General features: G+C 38.6%; 2 protein-coding genes across 2 annotated transcripts; both read right to left on the bottom strand.

The window, feature by feature from the left end:
- Positions 1–4: 4 nt before the first annotated feature.
- Positions 5–4,904, bottom strand: lin7b (lin-7 homolog B (C. elegans)). The gene is made up of 6 exons (XM_059558148.1): positions 4,622–4,904; positions 3,362–3,480; positions 1,762–1,833; positions 1,466–1,675; positions 1,225–1,388; positions 5–567 (listed from the first exon to the last, which is right to left on the bottom strand). Exons 1-6 carry the CDS (start codon positions 4,692–4,694, stop codon positions 546–548), a joined length of 660 nt encoding a protein of 219 aa, XP_059414131.1. The 5' UTR covers positions 4,695–4,904; the 3' UTR covers positions 5–545.
- A 617-nt stretch (positions 4,905–5,521) lies between these two features.
- On the bottom strand, positions 5,522–20,676 carry snrnp70 (small nuclear ribonucleoprotein 70 (U1)). The gene is made up of 10 exons (XM_059558147.1): positions 20,529–20,676; positions 19,955–20,108; positions 19,740–19,802; positions 19,408–19,462; positions 11,777–11,841; positions 11,594–11,656; positions 11,413–11,494; positions 7,009–7,110; positions 6,589–6,688; positions 5,522–6,503 (listed from the first exon to the last, which is right to left on the bottom strand). The coding sequence occupies exons 2-10, from the start codon at positions 20,099–20,101 to the stop codon at positions 5,717–5,719; spliced, it is 1,464 nt and encodes a 487-aa protein (XP_059414130.1). The 5' UTR covers positions 20,102–20,108; positions 20,529–20,676; the 3' UTR covers positions 5,522–5,716.
- Positions 20,677–22,685: the final 2,009 nt, after the last annotated feature.

Genomic DNA, 22,685 nt, shown 5'->3' with positions numbered 1-22,685 from the left:
GTCATTTGTGATAACTGTTTGTGTATTGTGTGTACACCTGATGTAGCTCACACAGAGCAGATAACATGATACAAGAATACTTACAGAAGTGGGATGCATAGCTTTAACTCTTATTGTCAATGCATGTCTTCTGAAACGCAGACTTGATATGTGAGTGAATGAATAATGGTCTAAGGAGCCATCATGCCATTCAGTTCAGCAATAATCCTACTTTTCCTATAAATATACACACTGTGCATTTGCACTAGCCGGGCAATTTTTTAAGTTATCCTCTGTGCTAACAGACAGACACACACAACCCCCGAGAGCATCACAGGGTGCAGGTTCCACATAAGAGTACAATAAAAAAAAACATTAGACTCAAGACAGACCAGATGCACTATGCAGTCTCTCCGGGGGAAAATAGTATATTTGAGGTCTACATGTTTTGAGATCGTTCCACTAACATATAAATAGCTAAAAGTAGTCTACACTGATCTCCTCTGGGTCTTCTGTCATCTTACAGGAGCAGAGAGGGTGGCAGATCAGTCAGAAGTTGAGATTGGTTAACCCCTGGATTCCAAAGACCTGTTGGTGAAAAGACAATGAAGGGCGAAATTTCAAAATACAGACAGGCTACTTGCACATTCAGCAGAATATCTCAGATTTCATTAAAAGACATTTAACATGCATATTACATAATTTTATTATTCAATTTTAACTGTTGTACACACCATAATAAATACAAAATAAATGTGCAATACACTACCTGTTCAGTAAGATAGGAAGGAAGTCAATGTTTTTCAGCAAGGATGTATTAAATTTCAAATGGATCAAAAGTTACAGAAAATACATTTACATAAATTTTTTTGTACTATTCATCAAAGAATCCTGGAAAAATGCATCACGCTTTCTGCAATAGTAGTATCACACCTCTTTTCAACATTAATAATACAAAATGTTTCTTAAGCAGCAAATCAGCATATAACAAATGATCATGTGACTCTGAAGACTGGATTAATGATGCTGAAAATTCAACTTTGTCTTCACAGGAATAAATGACATTTTAAAATAGATTAAAATACACAACAGTTGTTTAAAATTACAATAATGTGTCACTTTTTTAAATGCAGCCGTGGTAACCATAAAAGATCAACAGTAGTGTATGACTTTCTAACAAAACAAAATGTCTACTGATTAATGATCGACTGAGAGATGGTGAGGAAAAGGAAAAGTCACACTCACGAATAGCTGGTATGTTGCTGGCGTCTCCTGGCACTTCTCATCTTTTCAAACCTGGCTTCCATCTCTTCAAGGACTTTAGGGGTGTAACGCACCACCAGCTTCACTGAACCCTGCGCTGCCTTTAGCAGCTCTACAGCTTTCTCATGATGTTCTCCCTCCACACTCTACACACAATAAAAATATAAAGGTCACACACCAAAACATAAATGATACGACTCAAAATCGATATGTCCCCACATACCACTCCATTAACAGAGAGCAGTTGATCTCCTCTCTTCAGACCACCCTGACGGTCAGCAACACCCCCTGGGATGACCCTGGAGATGTAGATGGGGGAGTTTTGCTCTTTTCCACCCATGATGTTGAACCCAAGCCCCTCGTCTGTTTTAGGGAGCTCAACCACTCTTGGATGTGCATGGCCTTCACTGGCTGCGAATGCTGCTACTGTGGCCTGGAGAAAGACACCAAATAAATGTCTACATCATCAGTATATGATCATTCTTGTTCAACAGTGGCAATTTTTGGGTAAGAAGGTACCTTTGCAGTGGCTTGTGCTCGGACCTCAGCCCCACCTACAATGTCCAATGTATCATAAAGCTGCTCATAGACCTAGAAAAGGGACAGTCATTTCAACTCAAATATTTGTAATTTACAGTTAGTTTGACACATTTATAATTAATGAACCTAACAAACATTATCACATTACACACTGCTTTGCTGATCATTAATTAATATACATTCAAATAGCAGAAATGTCCTTAAAGTTTGATTTATATATTCATGTGCATACATAATTCAATTAACGCAAACTACTGATGTCCTTAAACAATAATAGTTGTTAATGATAATGATAATGTACTATCTGTTGGTCATTATTGCAAATTAAACCCCCGCAGTATCACACGAGACCTTTCGGCTTTGGGTTTATTTTGTGAAAATGACTGTGTGACTGTCAATTACCTTGCTTACCACACAGATGTTGATTTCTAAATAAATGGGCATTACACATTGATTTTAGTAGCCATTATATTTAATTTGAGAAGAAAAGAGACGATAGCTAATTATACATTTTAGCACTCACACAGATATTTTCAGAATGCCATTACTGAACAAGAATCCAGAGCCATGTGAAGATGAAAGTCATTGCGCAGTTTTCTTAGTTAATCCTATGTAAGGTTTGTGAAGTAGAAGGCGAGTTTTAGTGGAATGAATCACAATCAAAGTAGACATACTGATCAAAATCTTGTCTTCCTATAATGTGTTATCTATCAGCTACGCAAAGAGCAGAATGTCTAAAGGACATGTGAAAACTGAGTAAGTCTGACAAGAGTGTCATGTAGAATATCGGTGCAAGTTGTGAACAGACTGGACTTCTGCTACTGAAATCCATTACTACAAATCAAGGAGTGAGATACAGAGGCTGAAGTGAGATGCTGTCTCAGAGAGACAGGAAAGGGAGTCATTCAGGAGGAGGAACAGTGCAGCACTATTCTGTCCATGAGAAAAGACCATTCACGTGTGGACGAGAAAGACAACAAAGTGCTGTCGTAAGTGCTTACGTGGTGATGCAACATTTGTGACCCTGGACCACAAAACCAGACTTAAGTGGCTGGGGTATATTTTTGTATCAATAGCCAAAAAACATTGTACGGGGCAAAATGATAGATTTTTCTTTTATGCTACTGTAAATATATAAAAAAAATTTTGATTAGTAATATGCATTGCTAAGAATTTATTTAGGTAACTTTAAAGGCGATTCTCTTAATATTTAGATTTTTTTGCACCCTCAGATTCTAGATTTTCAAATAGATGCATCTCGGAAAGCTTATTTATTCAGCTTTCAAGGATGTATAAATCTCTATTTTGTAAAATTGACACTAAATACTGTTTTTTTGTGGTCCAGGGTCACATTTGACTTCAAACCTTAATTTTATACCTAGCTATATGTGTGTCCATTAGTATTCTGTGAAATCGGCACAAAAAAGATACAAATTAGTAAATATTCTGACAGGTTTTTTTATTTTTCATTTATCATATTTTTTTAAACGAAGGCAACATGTTACAACTGAACATAATCCATCAAAGAGTTTTGCCCAAAGTGAAGTCCTTCTGTTTGAAGGACAGAAACAAGCTTTACCTCTCGGATGGCAGCACAGAACTTGCTCTGTAAAACTCTCTGTAGAGCCTGGAGTTTGGGAGGCGGAAGTTCACCGCTTCTCTGAAGCCTGTCCAACAATTCTATCACTCTGCAAATATCTGTCAGAAAATAAAACATTGCAGAAATATTGTGCTGCTTGAAAGTTTGTGAACCCTTTATAATTTTCTGTATTTCTGCATAATCCGTTTTTTAACACACACAAACGAATATATTACACACACTTTATCATTTATTCATTCAGGAAAATGTTGTGGAAGGACCTGAAGCAAGTTCACAGGAGGAAACCCACTAACATCAGAGTTAAAGTGGTTTCTGTACTGAGGAATGGGCTAAAACTCCACCAAAGTGGTTGTGCAGGACTGATCAGCAAATAGAAGAAACATTTAGTTGCAGTTATTGATGCAAAAGTGGGTCACAACCAGATACTGAAAGAAAGGATTCACATACTTTTGCAGCTCACAGATATGACCACTTTCCTGAATGTTACATTTTGATATATTTTATACAAAGTATATATTTGTGTCTTGTTTATTTTATTGGATTCTCTGTCTACTTTCAGGACTAAAAAATCTGATGAGGTTTTGGGTCACATTTATGCAGAAATATAGAAAATTCTTAAGGGTTCAAACATTTTCTAACAGCATTGTTACGTTATACAAACAAACAAAAAAACAACAAACTTCTAACAAGGTTAACCTGTTATGGAAAGTCAACTAGTCAAAGAAAGTTCTGGTTATGCATTGGAAGTAATTATTGGTTCAGGACTTATTTTTAAATTAAATGCCTTTCATAAAAAATGCTTAATCAGTGGGCTACATCGAATTCAATAACGGAGTTCACGGCCCGAATTAACGATAGATCATTTAGTGTTCTCAAGACAAATATAACACTACTGAATACCATCAGCACCAACACCGATTAAGACACATAAAGCAGGACAAAATAACATGGAAAGGTAGGCAAAATTACTCACTGCCATGCCTTTCTCTATCCACGGATGACATATATGTGTATATTATTATTTTTTTAATACGAATCTCAAGCATAGCAATACAAACACGAGCACTCTACTAGGGACATCCATTCACATCATGGGCACAATGTGCCCCATTCAGCGCTTATTATTGCCTGATTAAGACACACGAGCCTGTCCGTTCATTGGGAGGGCTTTCTGCCAGAGTATTTTCCAAACAGCACTTGGTTCTGTTCATTATGTCTCGACAGATTCAAGTAAATTACCTCTTTCCAGGCAGAGCGGCTCCGTCATTGCCGCCATGTCCAGCTCTTTCCCCGTGTGATAATACGACATCATGAAGAGCGTCTGCTGCAGTGGAGGACCGAAGCGCTTTCAGCAAGCGTTCTTTCACCAGGGACAGAATCGTAAGAGGTCGTTTTGAAGCTGCAGTAAAGGGTTTTCAATTCTAAAACTCAATCGTTTTCTGCAGGTTCCCAGTGAAAGGGCGAGATGCGCGTGAAGCCTGTGCTCCCGTACCAGCCGCTTACTGAATGACGCAATACAATACGTCAGAGGGTGAGTTCAACCAAAGCCTTTTTGCAACCTAGTGTCTGAACTGATAAAATCGTTTATTAGACAAGACTTAGAATTAAGGAACCAAAACAAACAGACAACGATTTGGCAATAAAAAGTATTTATTCGAAAATGAAAACCAAAATTAAATTAAGAACGATTTTGTGAACCCATTGCAGTCATTCCTAAAACAAAAAACATCCATGTCAATGTTTGCTGCCTTCGTTAATATGGTAAAATTAGGCGGCACTGTACAATTTGCAAACGATCAACATATTGAACCAAATATGAAACAAATTTTACAAAACAAAAGAGAAAAAATAAAAATGGGGGGGGGGGGGTGTAGATATACAAGGAACATTGTTCAGATAATACAAACCAATAAGCAAATTACTCTTGTAATCAACAAACATCTATGCAAATGGACAACAGTACTAAACAACCACAATCATGACAGTTACCCATCCCTTACCGAATAAACTCCACTGTAATAAAATACAGTGCCTCAGTCAAGAGATCTCTTCCTAGCAGTGCAGTCACTTGATACTGAGCTGATGTTAGACAGGGAATTCAAATGCATCATAAGGCTAGCTATTTAGTGAAGTTTTGTGTCTAGAAAGCCCCATAAATTAAATAACCTGGGTTCAACTACATAATCTTTTGATTTTAACAATGGATACTTCTTTCCAGGGACAGTATAATACTTACACACTGTGGACATAGTGCAAGCATTAAATATTGGTTGAGGATATTTGTGAATCCAGTCAACTGGAGGACCTCGGATGATTCAAACAATGGATGCACGTTCAGTACTCATCACCCTGGGCCTCCATCTTGTATCCATTGTCATTGGAGGCATAGCCCTCTCCTGACTGGATGGAATCCTGATCCATCATCCTCATCCTCATCCCATCCTGTGAACCTTCTTCTGATCGTGGCGGCAACGGCTCTTCACCATCTTCACCTCCGTTACCCAAACCCTCCTGATCTCCTGAGGAGGATATGTGTCTGTCTTCCCTACGGTCCCGATCGCCCCTTTCCCGCTTGTGCTCACGATCTCTATCTCGGTCTCGTCGTCTTTCCCGATCTCGGTCTCTATCTTTATCTCTGTGGCTGCGCTTCCTATCACGGTCTCTCTCCCTGTCTTTGTCTCGATCCTTTCCTCTCTCCTCTCCTTCGGCCCCTCCATCCCCACCTCGTCCTGGGTCACCACACAATGGGTCCTCCATACCCCTTTCTCCTCCTTCAGGCATAATGCCATCAATTAGCCCACCCATGCCTTCCTCTACTCCATCCGCACCTTTCCCCCTCTCTCTGTCTCTCTTTCTATCCCTGCTCCTGCTTCTTCTCTTGCGGTCTCTTTCTCTATCTCTGTCTCTACTCCTCTCTCGGCTGCCTTCAGCAACACCTCGGTCTCGTTCCCTGTCTCGGCGTCGATTTCCCCCTCCTGCCTCCTCCCCTGGAACTGCAATGGCCCTCTCACGAGACCTGGTGCGTCTGCGTCTCTCTCGAGATCGTGAACGACGGCGCTCACCACGGTCCCTCTCTCGGTCTCGTTCCCGACTGCGATCCCTGCGTTCACGATCCCGGTCACTGCAGGACAAGAGGCAACAGAGGTCAGGATTGGAAGACTGAAATGTATCTACCTAAAAAGACAATCATGCCCCTCTCAACTTACCTTCCAATTGGTCGGTCATCATAGCGGGAAGTGTCATCTCTGCCAGAGTGCTTGATGTTGACATCTGCCCCTCCTCTCCTTGTACCACCAAGACCTCCACCTGAACAGTGAAATAAATGTACGGATGAAGTTGTGAAGCAATACTTGTGAACACAACCATACTATCTTTACCAGGGGTTTGCAACTCTGGCCCTGGTGATCCACTGTCCTTCAGAGCTTTGCACTACAACAGGGGTGTTCAATCTTGCTCCTGGAGGGCCACCATCTTGAAAACCAGCTAATATGCATCCTCTGGATTAGGCTACTAGCTACTTCAAGGAAACTGGGGCAAGCTGCAGCCAAACTCTACAGGACATTGGGCCTCCAGGAGCACCCAAAGCCTAGAAAAGAACAATTAAGAAGAGAAAAATAAATACTCACCAAGTCTCCGTGGGTGCCATCCTTTGACCGTTCGTCCTCTTTCAACATCAACAAGCACTCGGCGTCCATCAATTTTTTTGCCATCTGCATGCTTGTAGGCAGCTAGAGGAGTTGATAGATGAACAGTGGAAAAGAGGAGATTGAGGGATGAAGGGAATAAGGAGAACACAGAGAAAGAAGAGTTGGACAATGAGAAACAAGAATACACACAACAGTATTTCCTGCTACATACCTTGAATTTGGGATGGACTCCATGCAAACATATTAAACCATTTAAAAGGCACACGCTTACCTCTGAATGGATAAGCCACCAGTAATGAGATAAAATGACAATGCTGCCACAATCCATTAAAAAAAAAAAAATCCTCATGTTTAGTTAAAAGATTACACTCTTAGAATGATGCAAACAAAAATGTATTAAAAAATACCAGCTCATGATTTCATTTATACATTTAAGCAGGATTGATTACCTTGAAATAACTTCAAAGCACAATGCTTCGGATAAATCCTGTATATGAATGCACATGGTTAATATGCCAATTTAATGTCAACAATAAAACCTAAAGTGACTATTTCAAGTTTCTAAAATAGCCTAAATTTTATAACAACGTATTGGGTAATGTGAGATTTTTAGGGTCCTATGATTTCCACGATGTGGAAAATGCAGACAGAATTGCAGAATCCAGTATAAAAACTGCTTACTATCTAACGTAGAGCGTCACGGAATTTGGCCAGTATTGGATGGATCCATCAAAAAGAAAGTCAGTACACTTAAAACAAATTGTAATATGGGGACTTGTGTCTGTGAATATCAAGCCACAAAAATACCATTTAAATATGAATCCTGCATGTTCTGCTTGTATTTTATGTAAATTAATGGTGCAGATACACAGTTTCATTTACTACGCATACTGAAGCTCACATGACGATCAGTGTCAGCCATCTCAATATAGGAGTCCATGAACAAACAATCTCTAGAACTATTCGGAGAGTCAATTCCAGAGCATTTTACTATTTCTTTACTATTTCATAGGGCCCTAAATTTTTTGCAGGGGCATCTAAATACTCAGCATGAAAAAAAAAAAATCTAAATCCAGACACCATTTGACAGTTCAAAGAAACCAAAGCATGTGCTTTGAAAATTCAGGAAAAAAAATCTCTGACGTTCAAAAAGAACATTTGAGTGTTATAACAGAAATTAAGTGATGCAAATATAAATCGAGGCAGTTTAAGGTAATTCAAGGTAGATCACAAAGACAAGGAAGCATTGCAGTCAACAACCTGGACCACACCAATCATCTCCAAATTTAGGGTAACTCACATTAACACAGTTTTATTTTCATTAAATCTTAAAGCAACAAGAAAATAAGGCACTTAGTGAATACAGTTAAGCTAAAAGCCAAACTCTCCATTCTCCAAAATCTTACACATTCATTCACCCTTATACACAATTTATGTGAGCATCAAAGCACCATTCACACTCACATCATGACAAACCAAAGGGGTAAAAATAAATTAAACCATTAAGCAAAGCTTTACTTTTAAAATTATATATTATAAATGAGATTTGCTAGAATTTCAACTTTTAAATAAGTTACAAATTTCTCACTTCAATATGGCAAAACCCTTGGGTCCTTTTCCTTCTGCTGGTCTAAGGTAAAAGTCTAAGCCCTTAAGTATTTAGTCATTATCTCAGTGTTACTACATTACCTGGAGAGGCTATCTTACCATAACACCTGGCCAAGGATGGAAGTCCTTGATGGAAAACCCCACGGAAACGTAGCCTGGTGATTTCAGCTGCCTTGAATCAAAATGTCCTTCAGTACATTTGATACTTTTTTTTTTTTAAACCAAAATTGGACAACCTTGATCCAATCCTTCAACAAGCAATACGATGAAATCCAGGAAGCTACTATGGTCTGCACTGTCGATGACGTTCAGTTGAAACCCATTATGAGGGCCTTACCATCGAACCCTCAAGTCCTTTCGTACACACCTCTCCTTACATCTCAACTAGAGGGCCTTACCAACAACCCTCAGACTACCATACCAAACTAGAGGGGCTTACCAAACACCCTCAAGGCACCCATCTATCCAACACGAGGGCCTTACCATCCACCCTCATTTTTATCAGTTAACAGAGGGCCTTACCACAACCCTCACCTACTTAACTAGTAAGAGGGGCTTACCAACCACCCTCATATCCATAACAACGCTCATTCTTGATGCAATCTACCTCGCAAATTAGATTTTAAAAGGATCTCCATTTTGAAATCTTACATTTAGAAAAATGAGAAATGAAATGGAACAAACCCTTAACATTTGAGTTAAGGAAAGTAAAAACGTTAATTCTACTAATTTTAGTGGTTGTATCAATGTCGTTTTTTTCAGCCCACTTGGAGTTGTACAGATATAGATTTAAACTGCTTAGCTGTACACATAGGAAAGGTTACTCTCCATGCAGCTGCTCGCTTTTCAACCTAAATGAAAATTTCTTAAACTTATGGATTAGGTATCTCACAGAAGAATCCAGGTACTGAGTTTAACCACTGAAGCTGTATCCTTGAGTATCTTTAAATGTAACTGGGTTCTGTGCAGTGATTAGATTTGAATATCCAATGCCCTTGGTAATCTATTCTATTAAAGCCGATTCCAAACATCTTAGCCAATATTATGCCTACACACTAAGAATTTCTATTTGAAAAACAATTACCAAGCAAGAGTATTTTGTGCCATCCTTTACATAATAACTGAGTTATGGTCCTGACCTAAAATATATAGTAATGCTTAGCGATATAAAAACAGCTACAAGTAATGACGTGAAATACCCATTCACATTATCACTGCACAAAACAAAAATACACACTTTGTGCTTTTGTTAAAGTAGCAGTGTTATAATGCAGTCACAATTTCACAGAAAAAAAGGTCCATTGTGTAGCGATATGTGAAGCAACAGTCACACAGAAGTCACTTTCAAACCAAGCTGCTTCCTGTTGGTCAATGCGGCGAATTTATGAGACCAACTTAAACCCGTAGCGAAAACTGGGGAAATATTTTGCCCTCCCGAATTGAAAAATTCTTGATCGGATTCCTATTTTTGCTTTCAAATTTGCCTTCGCCAAATTTGACTGCACCTTAACATCGGGTATTGTATGTCAGGCAAACTACTTTATTAAATAACAATAACATTAAGCCATTTTATTCAGCATGTTTTTCATATCAAATCAGCGTTCACTTACATAATTTGGCAATTGTGTGCTGCACACAACCAACAGGTTCCCTTTACTACACCGATTTGTTTTAAATGTAATGGTCTTACGGTCTAAATCTCGCAGAGTACAACCACATTAATAGAAGTATGATGGCTTTAATAGAAGAGATTAACGAAAGGCCCAAACTCACTACAACTGGCCCAAGCCACACTCAATGACAACTGGAAGCCCTATGTTTAGCCCTAAATTGGGGCAGGATGTTTAGCCCTAAACTGGGGCAGTGATTTGGTTCACCTAACCTAGAATTAGATGAGGGGTGTAAAGAAATCTTACCCATCATACAAACCCATCATACCAACCATATACTGAGCAGTGGTAGTAGGGTGTAGATGTATCAAAACCATCATCAAGATCTGCAAGCCAGCTCTGGCCAATAGCCATCAGAGATAGGCGGCTGCAGTAGCAATGAGAACAACACACAATTAATAGAAAGCATTGACCCACTCCGCAACACTTGAATCATGAACGCCCCTGTGTGAACTGCGTTATAAAATGCCTTGATATTAATGGCTGTTTGTGCACCAGGCATGAACAGGTGTGTAAGTATATGGGTCACCTTTTTCACTACAGACGGCCTTAGCCTTTAGCTTACCATCCCCGCTCCAGCCGGAAACACACTGCTATGTCACACTGCCTAAACATTACAGAGATGCCATAAAGTGGCAACATTCATCAGAATGTGTGTTGGGCTAACGCACAGCCACACGTCACTTTTCCCCCACATGTGCTGCACCATCACACTCACACCAAATGCAACACACACATACACAAGGGGGTAAAACAGGAATATACTATGAACACCGACATAATAGGGTAGACAAGCAGTCATACAAGCACACACACACAAATGGATTTTTATAACTTCACAGATACATTCTCATATGCAAGTCTTAAATATTGAGTGGTTGGCTACACCTAAATATTGTCATTGCAAAAAATTAAATAAAAAATAAAAAACACCCACTAGAACAGATGGACTATGACCAACACACTTTGATGCTTCAAAATAAAATATGAATTAATAGTTTAAGGGAAAAGACAAATGATTCATTGTAGTAACAGATGGTGTAGCTGGTGAACCTCGCTTTAGTCATTTAGGGAATTTGAACAACAAGAAGTCTTAGTTACTCACAGTGCATGTCTCTCTCGTGTTCGTACTCAATGAACGCATAGCCTCTTGGTTTTCCAGTTTTCTTGTTGTATACAATATAGATCTAATAAAACCAGATTAATTCAGGGATGATTCTGCAGGATAACAAATGGGTAGTAGCACACTATGGAAACTTGCATAGTAGATATTTAGTACAACTTACCCGTTTGATAGGACCATAGACTTCAAACTCACGCCGCAGTTTAGATTCTGTGGTGTCATAATTCTGCATAAACAGGAAAGAAAAAGCATGCAAGATGTGAGTCTTAGGGAAAATCTCTAAACATTTAGATTCTAAACATTTACAAAACAAAATCTCTAAACATTTAGATTCAAAAATACTCACAATTCGAGCCACAAACAAGGTCTTAAACGCATCTCCTTGAGCATTAGGATCATTGTGTGGGTCCCCTGTGGAAATACAAGAAACAGTTTTTAAGATTCTATAAGAGAGGGTTCTATTGGCTCACTTATTAATGCAGTGTTTACCATTCATTAACTAGACTGTGGTGGCCTGCCACACTTTCATAAACCGAAAATATATTTAAACTTCTCATTATAACATAAAAAGCCTTTAACATTGCGTTTTGAGCCATTGTTTTGTCAGAGTACATGTCAAACAAACTAAAACCGAAAACTTAAGCAATATGGCTTAATCACCTTATGAAACTGTTTGGGCTACGCATTTCAAATCAGAGCACACATTTCACAGGGTCTGGTGTTTTACACGTCTCAGTCCAAAGTAAATGCAGTAAATGCTATTTTTGCATGTGCTGTGAGTTTAGCACACATCAGGGAATGGAGTTGCACCATTTACACTTTCACATTTGCATAATTTAAGTGGGCAGATGATTATATTTAGGGATGCACCGGTTGACCGGCCATAAATCGGAACCGGACTGTTTTTGCTTGAAATACGCGATCGGCAATCGGCCGTTTTTTTTACTTTTTTCTGCCGATTTATTCCGGAAGTGCGCCCGTGTGCACAGACTGCATTGTAATCATTCGCTATGTCATTTGTGTGGAAGTATTTCGAAATCTGTGTGCAGAACACGGGGATCCGTTCAACACTGGAAGTTCAGAGCAACATGTCTGGGGCACAGATAGCAGGAAGTGGACTGCACAAAATAAGAGTCCCTTTCCTGCTCACTGAGGGTGCTTTCACACTTGGTTCACTTGCCTGGTCCGAACCCGAGTTCGGTTGCTCCCCCCTCCCCCTGCTGGACTGTGTTCATATACAGAGGTGGGTAGTAACGAGTTACATTTACTTCGTTACATTTACTTGAGTAATTTTTTGGGGTAACGAATACTTTTCGGAGTATATTTAAAGATGGGTACTTTATACTCTTACTTGAGAAAATTTTTGGGGAAAAATCTGTACTTTTACTTCGTTACTGTGGGCGACGCTCCTCTCGTTACTTTATCTTAATGCAATAAATGTTATAAATGCTTCAGTTTATTCCAAACGCGCCGTCTACTTTTCTCTGGGCAATGAGCGATGCCCATTCGCGAATGATTCATTCTTTTGAATCAAAACTGTTCAAAGGCTCGATCAAACCAATTGGCAGTTTGAATGAGTCGTTCAGTTCCCTGCCGCACGCGTTGAGCGTCTGAAGTGGTTCACTCAGAGTTGTAACGTTTAACATCAGCAGCGTTGAAAACGTGGCTGGAACTGCACTGAATTGAAATCTGCAAAGGCTATTATTTGCTAGCGATGGAGATCCTTATTAGATGAACACAGCGTGTGCTGTCTACTGTTTAACAGGTAATAACTTGGGCTACATTCGATTACAGAACACGATACCACTGTGACATTAGTTTGTTGTACGTGTGACTTATAACAGAAGGGAGTCAAGTTGAATGCAGCTTCCAAAAGACAAAAAATAGGCGATTAAGATTTTAATTTTATACAATCACACCGGTGCGAGTACGTTTAGCAAGTCATATCATCAGCGGCTAAATTCAGATCTGTGATCGTTTGCTGGCGCTTAGCCAGAGATAGATGCGTTTATACAGCGCTGCGCATTATAACAAATCACACATGATTCTTTTGAGCTTATTAAAGCATTGGCCATTCAGAGGCGTTCAGATGAGTCATCGCTAAAATGCCTGTGCCTCCTTCACTCGCTCACTGACTGAATACCTCTTTCTGGCGAATTCTCTCGTCAGAAACAACAAAGTGCAGATGTGTGTACGAATCTTTAATTAAGATACTGATTTCACAGTGTTAACAGTTTCAGTGATTTTAATGGGAGTTTCTGAGAGTGATTGAAGTCTAGACTGTCAGTGAAAATGATCTTTAATAATGTAAATGTTATTTGCTCTCTTTCTGAACAATGAAAGATTAGTAGCAATATTGATATCACATTAACTTTCAATGTTAAATTCACATTTAATATAAAGTCAGTCGTATTAAAAATATGTTATGGCATGACACCTATATCTGTTACTTAAGTAAAAAGACAGTTTTATAATAAATTACATAAATTGGAGTAAAGGCTGATGAAATATATACATTTATACACGCACACATACATTACATACATTTTATCTATATATCTAAATAAAATAGGCTCAGTATATATGACCCAAAGTAACTAGTAACTAACTACTTGAGTAGATTTTTTATCCGATACTCTTTTACTCTTACTCAAGTAACTATTCAAGACTAGTACTTTTACTTTTACTTGAGTAAATATTTCTAGAAGAACTTTTACTTTAGTACAGTTTTTGGGTACTCTACCCACCTCTGTTCATATAATATTTGAGTCCGAACCACGGTTCGCTTGTGTCATCAAGCCAGCAGCTGTTTACCACGTTGCTTGGTAACGACAGCGCAGGATAAGGCGGCAAATGCATAACATTACTCTCTGCACTTTTATGTTTTTGAACTGTTCGTTTTCTTTATAAAGGTTCGGTACTTAACAGCACTTGCGTTTGTCTTACGAATGTACTGAAAATGCACTAAAGAACGTTGAAGGCGATCATCACGCTCATCAGGAAAGTGGGTGAAACACAAACACACATTTTCATCAAATAATTTGTCATTAAAAGCATTTCACTTCCGCGATTTGGTACGATTGCGTTCACATAAGCAGCGAACCGTACCAGAGTTCACATGAAGCGTACCCCAGGCCACCGTTTTTAAGCGGATTTGAGGTACGGTTCACGAGTGCGCATCAGAGTACGGAAGACAGTGTTCACATCATCCAAACGAACTGAACTCTGACATCAATCGAACCCGGGTGCGCACCAAAAGTGCTAGTGTGAAAGCACCCTGAAGCTGCGTGAGTGTATACTGTACCTGTCCGCACCCTGAAAATGTGGAGACAGTGAAGGGATGTTCAGATCAACTTCTCACGTGTTGGATGAGAAACGAAACGGACTAAACCGTGACAAAGCTGATTTTTTTTTTTGTAAAGTAGAACTTTGCATACACATTTGAAAAGCCAGAAGTAAACGTCAGTTCTGTAAAGCATGATTATTTTTATTTTACCTTAAAATTATATCAACTGAATTTGATTTTAAAATCACCTGCTGTAGCACTGAAAAAGTGTTTAATTCATCCAATTAAATTTTAGGGTAAGGATTCACATCTATATTTTTTAACTTGAGACAATAGTTATTTATTTTTCATTGGCTCAAGTAAAAATATATAGATATGAATCATTCATCCAATTTAAAAAAAAAATTAAGGTAATGAAACACTTTGCATCTTTGTTTTATTCGCACCAACATTGTTTGATTTTAACATTTTGAAATAATATTTATATAGCATACTTTTATTTAGTCTCACTGGTAAAGACCTTTTGTATTTAATTTAAAACCAAATTAATAAAACCAAAACAAATACTGAACGCTGATTAAGAAACATCTTATTGAATGTGTGTTGATTGTGTTGTTTGGACTGTAGAACTATGCAGTTATTGCCTTTAATTTCACATGGTTACAGTTAATCTTTTAATTTAAGGCCATTTCTCTGTAGTTTCAACCCAATTCAAAAACAAAAGCTAATTGCTGATGTCTGTACCATCTATGTTTGTATTGAATGTAGGCTACTTATTGTGCAGTTACTGCCGTTAATTTCAGATGATTACCGTTATGGTTTTCAAAAGCCAAAAGCCAGTTTGGCCTATTAAATACCAAATTATCTTTCTTATTTGTTGCTTAAAGATTTTTTTTTTTTTTTAAATCGGAAATCGGCATCAGCCAGCTTGCTAGTAAAAAAAAAAAAAAAAAAAAAAAATATTCGGTATCTGATTCGGCCATGAAAAATCATGTTGCATCCCTATTTATATTATTTCACTAGAGTTGTAACAACGAGATGTTTGTAAACCTGTTTTCACAGAAGCTGGAGTTGTCCTACAAAATAAAAGTTCAGTTACAGTTTCCATCAAAATAAAAGCTCATGGGTTTATCTCTTGCAGGCAGGGCCTGAAATACTGTACAGGCACAACAAGCACACTGTTCGCAATGCTCAAAATACTGGATTTAAATATGAAGATATAAATACTGGGGTGGGGATATATATATATATATATATATATATATATGAACGCATTTCTGAGGGGAACTGACTGTTTTCAGAAAAGTTTCAATGACATTTTCCCTCTTACAGCCATTTTGGTCTCAGTCAGATGCGTTTTATCTTCCATAATTTCACAAATCTAAAGTCAGAGCACTCTTTTTGCTTCACATGTTGAAATTATACAATCAAATTCAAATAAAATACTACTCATGCTACATGTTTGTAGCATCTTTCTTTGTATTGTGATTAAAGTCCCCCTGTGGTGAAAAAAAAAACAATTGTGTTTGTCTGTCTATGTGGTCTTTTTAATATGGTTTTAGCAGAGGTGGAAAGAGTACAAAAATATTCTACTCAAGTAAAAGTACCATTACATTAATGAAATTTTACTTAAGTACAAGTAAAAGTACCAGTCTAAAAATCTACTCAAGTAAAAGTAAAAAGTAGCTCATTTAAAATTTACTCAGAGTAAAAATTACTTAGTTACATTTTAACAGTGGGAGGGAGTCAAAAATGGGACAGGCCAAGGGTGTCAAACTCAGTTCCTGGAGGGCCACAGTCCTGCACAGTTTAGATTTAACCCTAATTAAACACACCTGATCCAGCTAATCTAATCATTTAGGTTTATTTGAAAACTACATAATGTGTGTGCTGGAGCAGGGTTAGAACTAAACTCTGCAGGGCTACGACCCTCCAGGAACTGAGTTTGACACCCCTGGGATAGGTCTATTAATCTCAAACTAGTTGTTTTTAATTAAAGGAATCAGTTATTTAGAATAATAAAACATTTGGGCTGTTACCAGGCAAATCATTATCAACAAACTCATCTTTTAATGCAGAGGAAATGCAGAAGATTCATTGGAAGTGGAATTTAGATGTATTACACTGTTTAGTGCAGGACAAGAATGCATTTAACCTTCAGTTACAAATGCATGAATAATGTTTTGATATACAAGACATAAAATGTTGAATACTCATTTGAAATGATAAGAAATTAATTATAAAAAAAAATCTTTAAATGTGAAATTAAAATGGCCAGTAGGTCACTGTTAATAAGTGAGTCATTGCGATTGAACCGAATCATTTAAACGGTTGATTCATTCAGGAACGAAACACTGTCACGTTGCTCAGAGACACAAAACTGTGCTTTGGTGGCTGTGTTTGGAATTATTTTCTGTTGTAGTAATAGAGCTAAAAAGGCAATATGGTGTCTAAAACGCAAGTCTCTTAATTAACTTGTTTACTGAACTGTTATATATATATGTATGTATATATTCATGATGATTTTTGGAGGAAAAGATGGCATTCTTTGTGTGATTTTGATTTAATATATGAAATTATATAAATATGTGAATTTTCTGCCCCTATATCTTCAATTTTGTGATCATTCTAAATGCATTTTAGGAGACTGAATCACACAGTGAAAGAACGCACTATAAATGCGCGCGCACATCATTAAAACAAAAATAGCACACTCCTCACCACTGTCTTTTTGGCTAATTTGTGCAAAACCTCTTGCTAAAATGTCAAAGCTTCATTTTAACCACCAATGCAACGATGCAATTATTTAGCTTACCTCTACATTCTTGCGAAGGGTTGATGTCTTGTCGAGATTTTATAAGCTGCTAGTTTGGTCTTCCTAGGCAAGTACAGCTTACACTGCATAATAGAGCATACATATGGCCAGGGGTTCACTTCATTTCCTTCGAGTTCAACTTCAGAATATGACGGGGTTTCGTTTTCAGCTGTGTCTGCACCACTAATGCCTGTTTTGTCCGTCTGCATCTTTCTTGTGATTTTAGCGCCAGTTTGCCCTCCTGCCCATTATTTACTGCAGTAGTTTCCAGGGAGCGATTTATTTATTTATTTATTTTTTTACTCAGTAATTAATGTGTTTTAAAATGTAGCGAAGTACAATCCTTCAAACAAAATATACTTAAGTAAAAGTAAAATTACAGATTAAAAAAATTACTTTAAAAAGTATTAGTACACAAAAAAGCTACTCAATTACAGTAACGCGAGTAAATGTAATTCGTTACTTTCCACCTCTGGGTTTTAGACAAACCATGTGCCAGTCCATTTATCAACACCATTGCAGAGTATTTTCTCCTTAAAACTGTAGTTTCCCAATTGCAGTCACAAATGTGGTTTGAAACGGCCTTTGTTTTGCTACGTCACAAAATTAACCAAATCGCATCAAGGAATCATATCCTTAGCATATCGTTAACTGTGCTGCAAAGCAGAGGGTCGTGAGAAGGCAGCCAGGTTAATCCGTTAATAGTTCCATTTCTTTGGAAGAGGTTTTGCTTACTGTTAATATTTCCCCCTATTTTCACGATGCCATGTGCTGTTAGAGCGTATTTATTTGTATTTAGAACCGCTAACTTGAATAACTTCTAGCAGCAGTGTAAAAGTAGCCCGGAGTCTGGGCACCTCTCCCTCATTGACATCCACAAGTCACACACGCAATTTGGAAATCACAAAGCTGGCTGCATTCGAGTCTTTAAGGAATTTTAAGGACACAACATTGTCAATTAAGTAAATTTAATGCAGTGGTTACCTTCTATGGAGCCCCTAAAGGGACATGGTGGGGGAAAACAATTTTTCAAATCTTTTGCGTTCTCTCAAGTTCAGGCAAACACTTCCTGTTTACTTTGCAGAGGTTCATACAGCTCCATACGTGTTACAATGGAGCGGTTCACAGAGTTTTATTTTGAACTTGGACTCAAGTACAAAGAAAGACATTGCTTAGTTCAAGGCACTGTTTTGGGACATTCTGAAAACCCTTAATGTACTAAAACTGTGACATTGGAGGACTAAATTCAGTACATACCTTAAACTTTTTAGGGACAAGCAGAATAACCCAGAATATGGACTGCACATTAAACTATGGTTTTCTAGGAGAGAGAAAGCACATGACGTGCATTCCAGCTTAATATAAGACTGATATAAAAAGCCCAAATTTTATATAAAATTTGTTAAAAACATTATCTATACAGACAAGCACTTTGTTCATTCTTGACTCATCTGCTTTCCTGTGCATAATATATATTATTTAATAGACTGCATACCAAATTTTGGCTTTTTATGTTGCTAGCTTCTTCCATTAAGTCACATTAAGTGTTTTCTTAACAGTTTTTTTTATGGGGGCGAAAAAGCTTAACGTGCAATTTTAGCGCATTGTTTTCAGAATCTGGTTGTCTAAAAATAGTATGCATTATTAATAAGGTTAATAAGGAATTAGGTCCACCAGTGTCACTTTTAGTAAATTAAGCCACATTAAGTCTCAGAACATCCCAAAAAAATGCCTTAAACTAAACACTGAATGTATTCATTTATAATTGATTTTAAAAAAATTATGAACATCTTTTTGAATTAGAGGGTAAGAGGTCCACCCACAACAGTCTTACAAAACCCTGCGGGGAAACACTGTAATGGGTTCAGATACTTACAAAGCTTCAGTTCTGTTTCCACCACAACTTGCCTCCTTTCCATCTTCTCCCTTCTCTGCAATTCAAATCACAATGGACCATATTACAAACAAATATAATCAAGTTCCCATGAGAAAATCTCACTTCCAAAAAACATTAAAATGGCCCAAAATTAAAGTACTAAAAAGACTTGTGACAAGAGTTAATTCAACATATCAGATTTATTACGTAATCTGTTTTCTCTTGAACTCAATCCCACTGAATAAATATCTGCCAACAGTTTATAAGAATTCAGCATTAGAAACCATTATTAAACTCGCCAGAGAAACTCAAGTCAGTTCAGATTAGCTCACCTTTCTCTCCATCCTCTCGTCCCGCGTCTCTGCTCGTGTGGGTGGAGGTGCATCTCTGGGGTCCTAACCAAGAGTGGGTGACAAAACATCATTATATAACAACATTTCGGAATTTGCATCATGCATGCAACCATTTTCTGATCCAACAATTAAATAGCAAATCTTACAAAAAATTCCGTAAAATAATATTATACATAAAATACGCCAAAAAGCACCTCGAAATGCCTGATGAACGGGGCGATCCCGCAGTACGGTTGGTTGTGATGTTTCTCATGGGGAAGTTTCTCCAGCTGGGGCAGGAACGGGATCGGGTCCCGCGGGGCAAACAATGCCAACAGGTTCGGGGGAAGAAACTGAGTCATTGTTCACCTGGGAAAGAGACATACATCGATGCATTATTACCCCGAACAACCTTTGACATATTCCCCAAACACCAGATCTGTGCAGTTACTGTGGTTAATTGATTAACACGTGATTTCAGTTTCTCCATGATCGCTCAAAAACACGGCAGGGACATATTGATGTTTGGCATTTTCCAGTATCTGCATCAGTAAAGTAACACCCCCTCAACGATTTTTGGGAAGTTAGCAGCTAGCAATGCATGCTAAGTTAACGTTACCTCTGTTTAACTACATTTTTGATTAAATAACCAGCATGTTCACTATTAAGCTATATATATAATAAACGAACCGGACACGAGTAATGGAAGTGCAGGTTCTGTAACACACGTGTTTAGGGTGAGCTCTAGAGATCGGATCAGAGATCGCCTCCCGCGGTCCTTTACGTTACCTCAGCTTTTCATTCGCTTCCGACGAAACCTCCGACTTTAGCACAAAAAACCCTCTGCGTTTCGTCTGTAGGAAACCTTCGCGCGTGAACTTCTTAAACAATCGTAAGTATTCTGTATGTATTTCGGTCCACACAATACCAAACATGTATCCTCTTCAAGCTGAACGAAATCGTTTCTTTCTTAAAATGGCGCGAGGCCGTAAACTACTCGGGTATCTTACGACTTTTCTTCTAGTTTATGGTCGCTTTGCGCTAGGGGCGTGGTTAAATATTACAAAATAAAAGCTTTGACTGACAGGCCCTGTCCCAAATCGCGCACTTCATGTGGACTTTCGGGGTGCTTCTCAATTCTTATTTGTGCATCCTCGTTTCCTCTCCTCGCTTCCTTTCCTCGCGTCTCAGCTCCGCCCCCTGTAGGATGCGAGGGAAGGCTGCAAGGAAAAGACGCGAGGACGGAGGGATCGAATGAAAGCTTTTTTTACACATTGGAATCCTTGATCACTCGAGCGTCACTTCGTAGCGTCATCAGCAGCGCTCAGAGGATCTGCCCTCATGTTGTTGAAATTTGTTTATTTAAGAAATTCATAATAAATAATAATAAAGAAAGATACCCTGTTGAAATATGTGAGGTGTGTGGTTTATATAAACTGCAAAAGTAAAGTAGAAATCAAAATTATTGTGACCGATGTGAAGGGGGAGGAGAATTTATACGTGCGTCACGTTTTAGTCGATAAACCTCTTCCGCATAGGATGCACCTGTGTATCCTCGCTCATGACTCCTCTGGAAGCCTCCTCACTCCTCGATCCTCGACTCCTCGCGGTGCAATTAGAGAATTGAGATGTCCTTCAAGATGGCTGAGCTCGATCGGTTTCCGGGTCATAGGATAGAGGACGGAGGAGAGAGGAGACGAGGAGGGATATTGAGAAGCACCCTCGGTCTCGTGGACTTGAAATGCGCGTGCTCGCCGAGTCTACGAGTCCGTAGGCCGTCCCATTCAGCATTTTAACGCTCCGAAGTGTGCTCAGCAGCGCCCCCTTTGTACCCTTGAAGCGGTCTTCCGCGAAGCCCGCATAGAAGCAGGCTCCACGCACTTCAACTACCCAGGAATCCTTGCGAAAGACCAATCAGACAACAGATGGGAGGATATTTCGCTCACGGACTGTAAACATGGCTGAGAAGAGAATATTTCGACGGTGGAACCTGCGACTCTTCGGTGTGGCTGAAAACAAAGACCAGAACGTCCGCCAAGAGGTTATACACATCTGTCAGTCCATCCTGCCTGAACACAAGGACAAACTCCCTGATGTTATTGACTCAGTGCATCGTCTTGGCCAATTAAAGAAAGGTGCCACCAAGCCTCGAGGGATAATTATGCAGTTTAGTGCTCGTATTTACCGCGACGCTGTTTGGAAGGCCGCAAAGAAGTCTACTTTCCTGCAAAGCAACAAGCTACGTTTTGCCGAAGATTTGTCCCCAGCAGTCAGAGAGCGAAGGATGCAGCTGTGGCCACTGGTGGTTAAAGCACGAGAACAAGGGAAAGCTGCTTACTTCGTTGGAGGTCGAGCCTTTGCTAACGGGGCTGAACTGTTTCCAGAGACCTGACTGTGGTAAACGTCACACCTGTCAATATGTGCCTTAAGTTGAGTTAAGCTATAATATCCTAAATGCTCATTATTCAATGGGTGTATATTTTTCTGTTCTGAGATACAATTTATTTTTATAACAGTTTTTATAAAGGTTGTTGAGCTCGTTAATGACACTCAACTGATTATGTTTATAAGACAACGTCTATTACATCCTGTTCAATTATTTGCAGTGCTCTATATAGCATTTTATGTCTATTAGTTGCTAATATATGTTATTTATTAAGTTGTCGACTGAGAACCTAGGTATCTCATTAGTTTTCAGTGTTTCACTAAGTTTTGCTATGTACCTTCAAGTTTATTGGTGCAGCTCCTTACAGTAAGGTTAAAGTCTATTTTATTTTATTTCTTCTCTCTCGAACTTTACCTCATATTGTTCTATCAGTTGTTGTTAATACGTCTTTATCTATCATTACTCTCAATGCCAGGGGGATAAGGAATATTGTTAAACGCAAGGCGTTATTTTTGTTTGTCAAGCAGCACAAATCTGATTTCTGTTTTATTCAAGAGTCA

Source organism: Carassius carassius, chromosome 9 (assembly GCF_963082965.1).
Source record: "Carassius carassius chromosome 9, fCarCar2.1, whole genome shotgun sequence".
NCBI classification, from domain to species: domain Eukaryota; kingdom Metazoa; phylum Chordata; class Actinopteri; order Cypriniformes; family Cyprinidae; genus Carassius; species Carassius carassius.
This window is presented reverse-complemented; position numbering and strand designations above follow the sequence as displayed.

Bases quoted from the DNA above. Each gene is read 5' to 3' on its own strand.
- lin7b (XM_059558148.1), bottom strand. From the start codon at position 4,694: ATGATGTCGTATTATCACACGGGGAAAGAGCTGGACATGGCGGCAATG. The intron at 1,834-3,361 runs GTAAAGCTTGTT...TCCCTTTTCTAG, and splicing joins TCTGTGCTGCCATCCGAGAG to GTCTATGAGCAGCTTTATGA. The intron at 1,389-1,465 runs GTATGTGGGGAC...TATTGTGTGTAG, and splicing joins TGCTCTCTGTTAATGGAGTG to AGTGTGGAGGGAGAACATCA.
- snrnp70 (XM_059558147.1), bottom strand. From the start codon at position 20,101: ATGACTCAGTTTCTTCCCCCGAACCTGTTGGCATTGTTTGCCCCGCGG. The intron at 19,463-19,739 runs GTGAGCTAATCT...TTTGAATTGCAG, and splicing joins ACGAGAGGATGGAGAGAAAG to AGAAGGGAGAAGATGGAAAG. The intron at 11,495-11,593 runs GTAAGTTGTACT...TGGTTTTATTAG, and splicing joins TCTATGGTCCTATCAAACGG to ATCTATATTGTATACAACAA.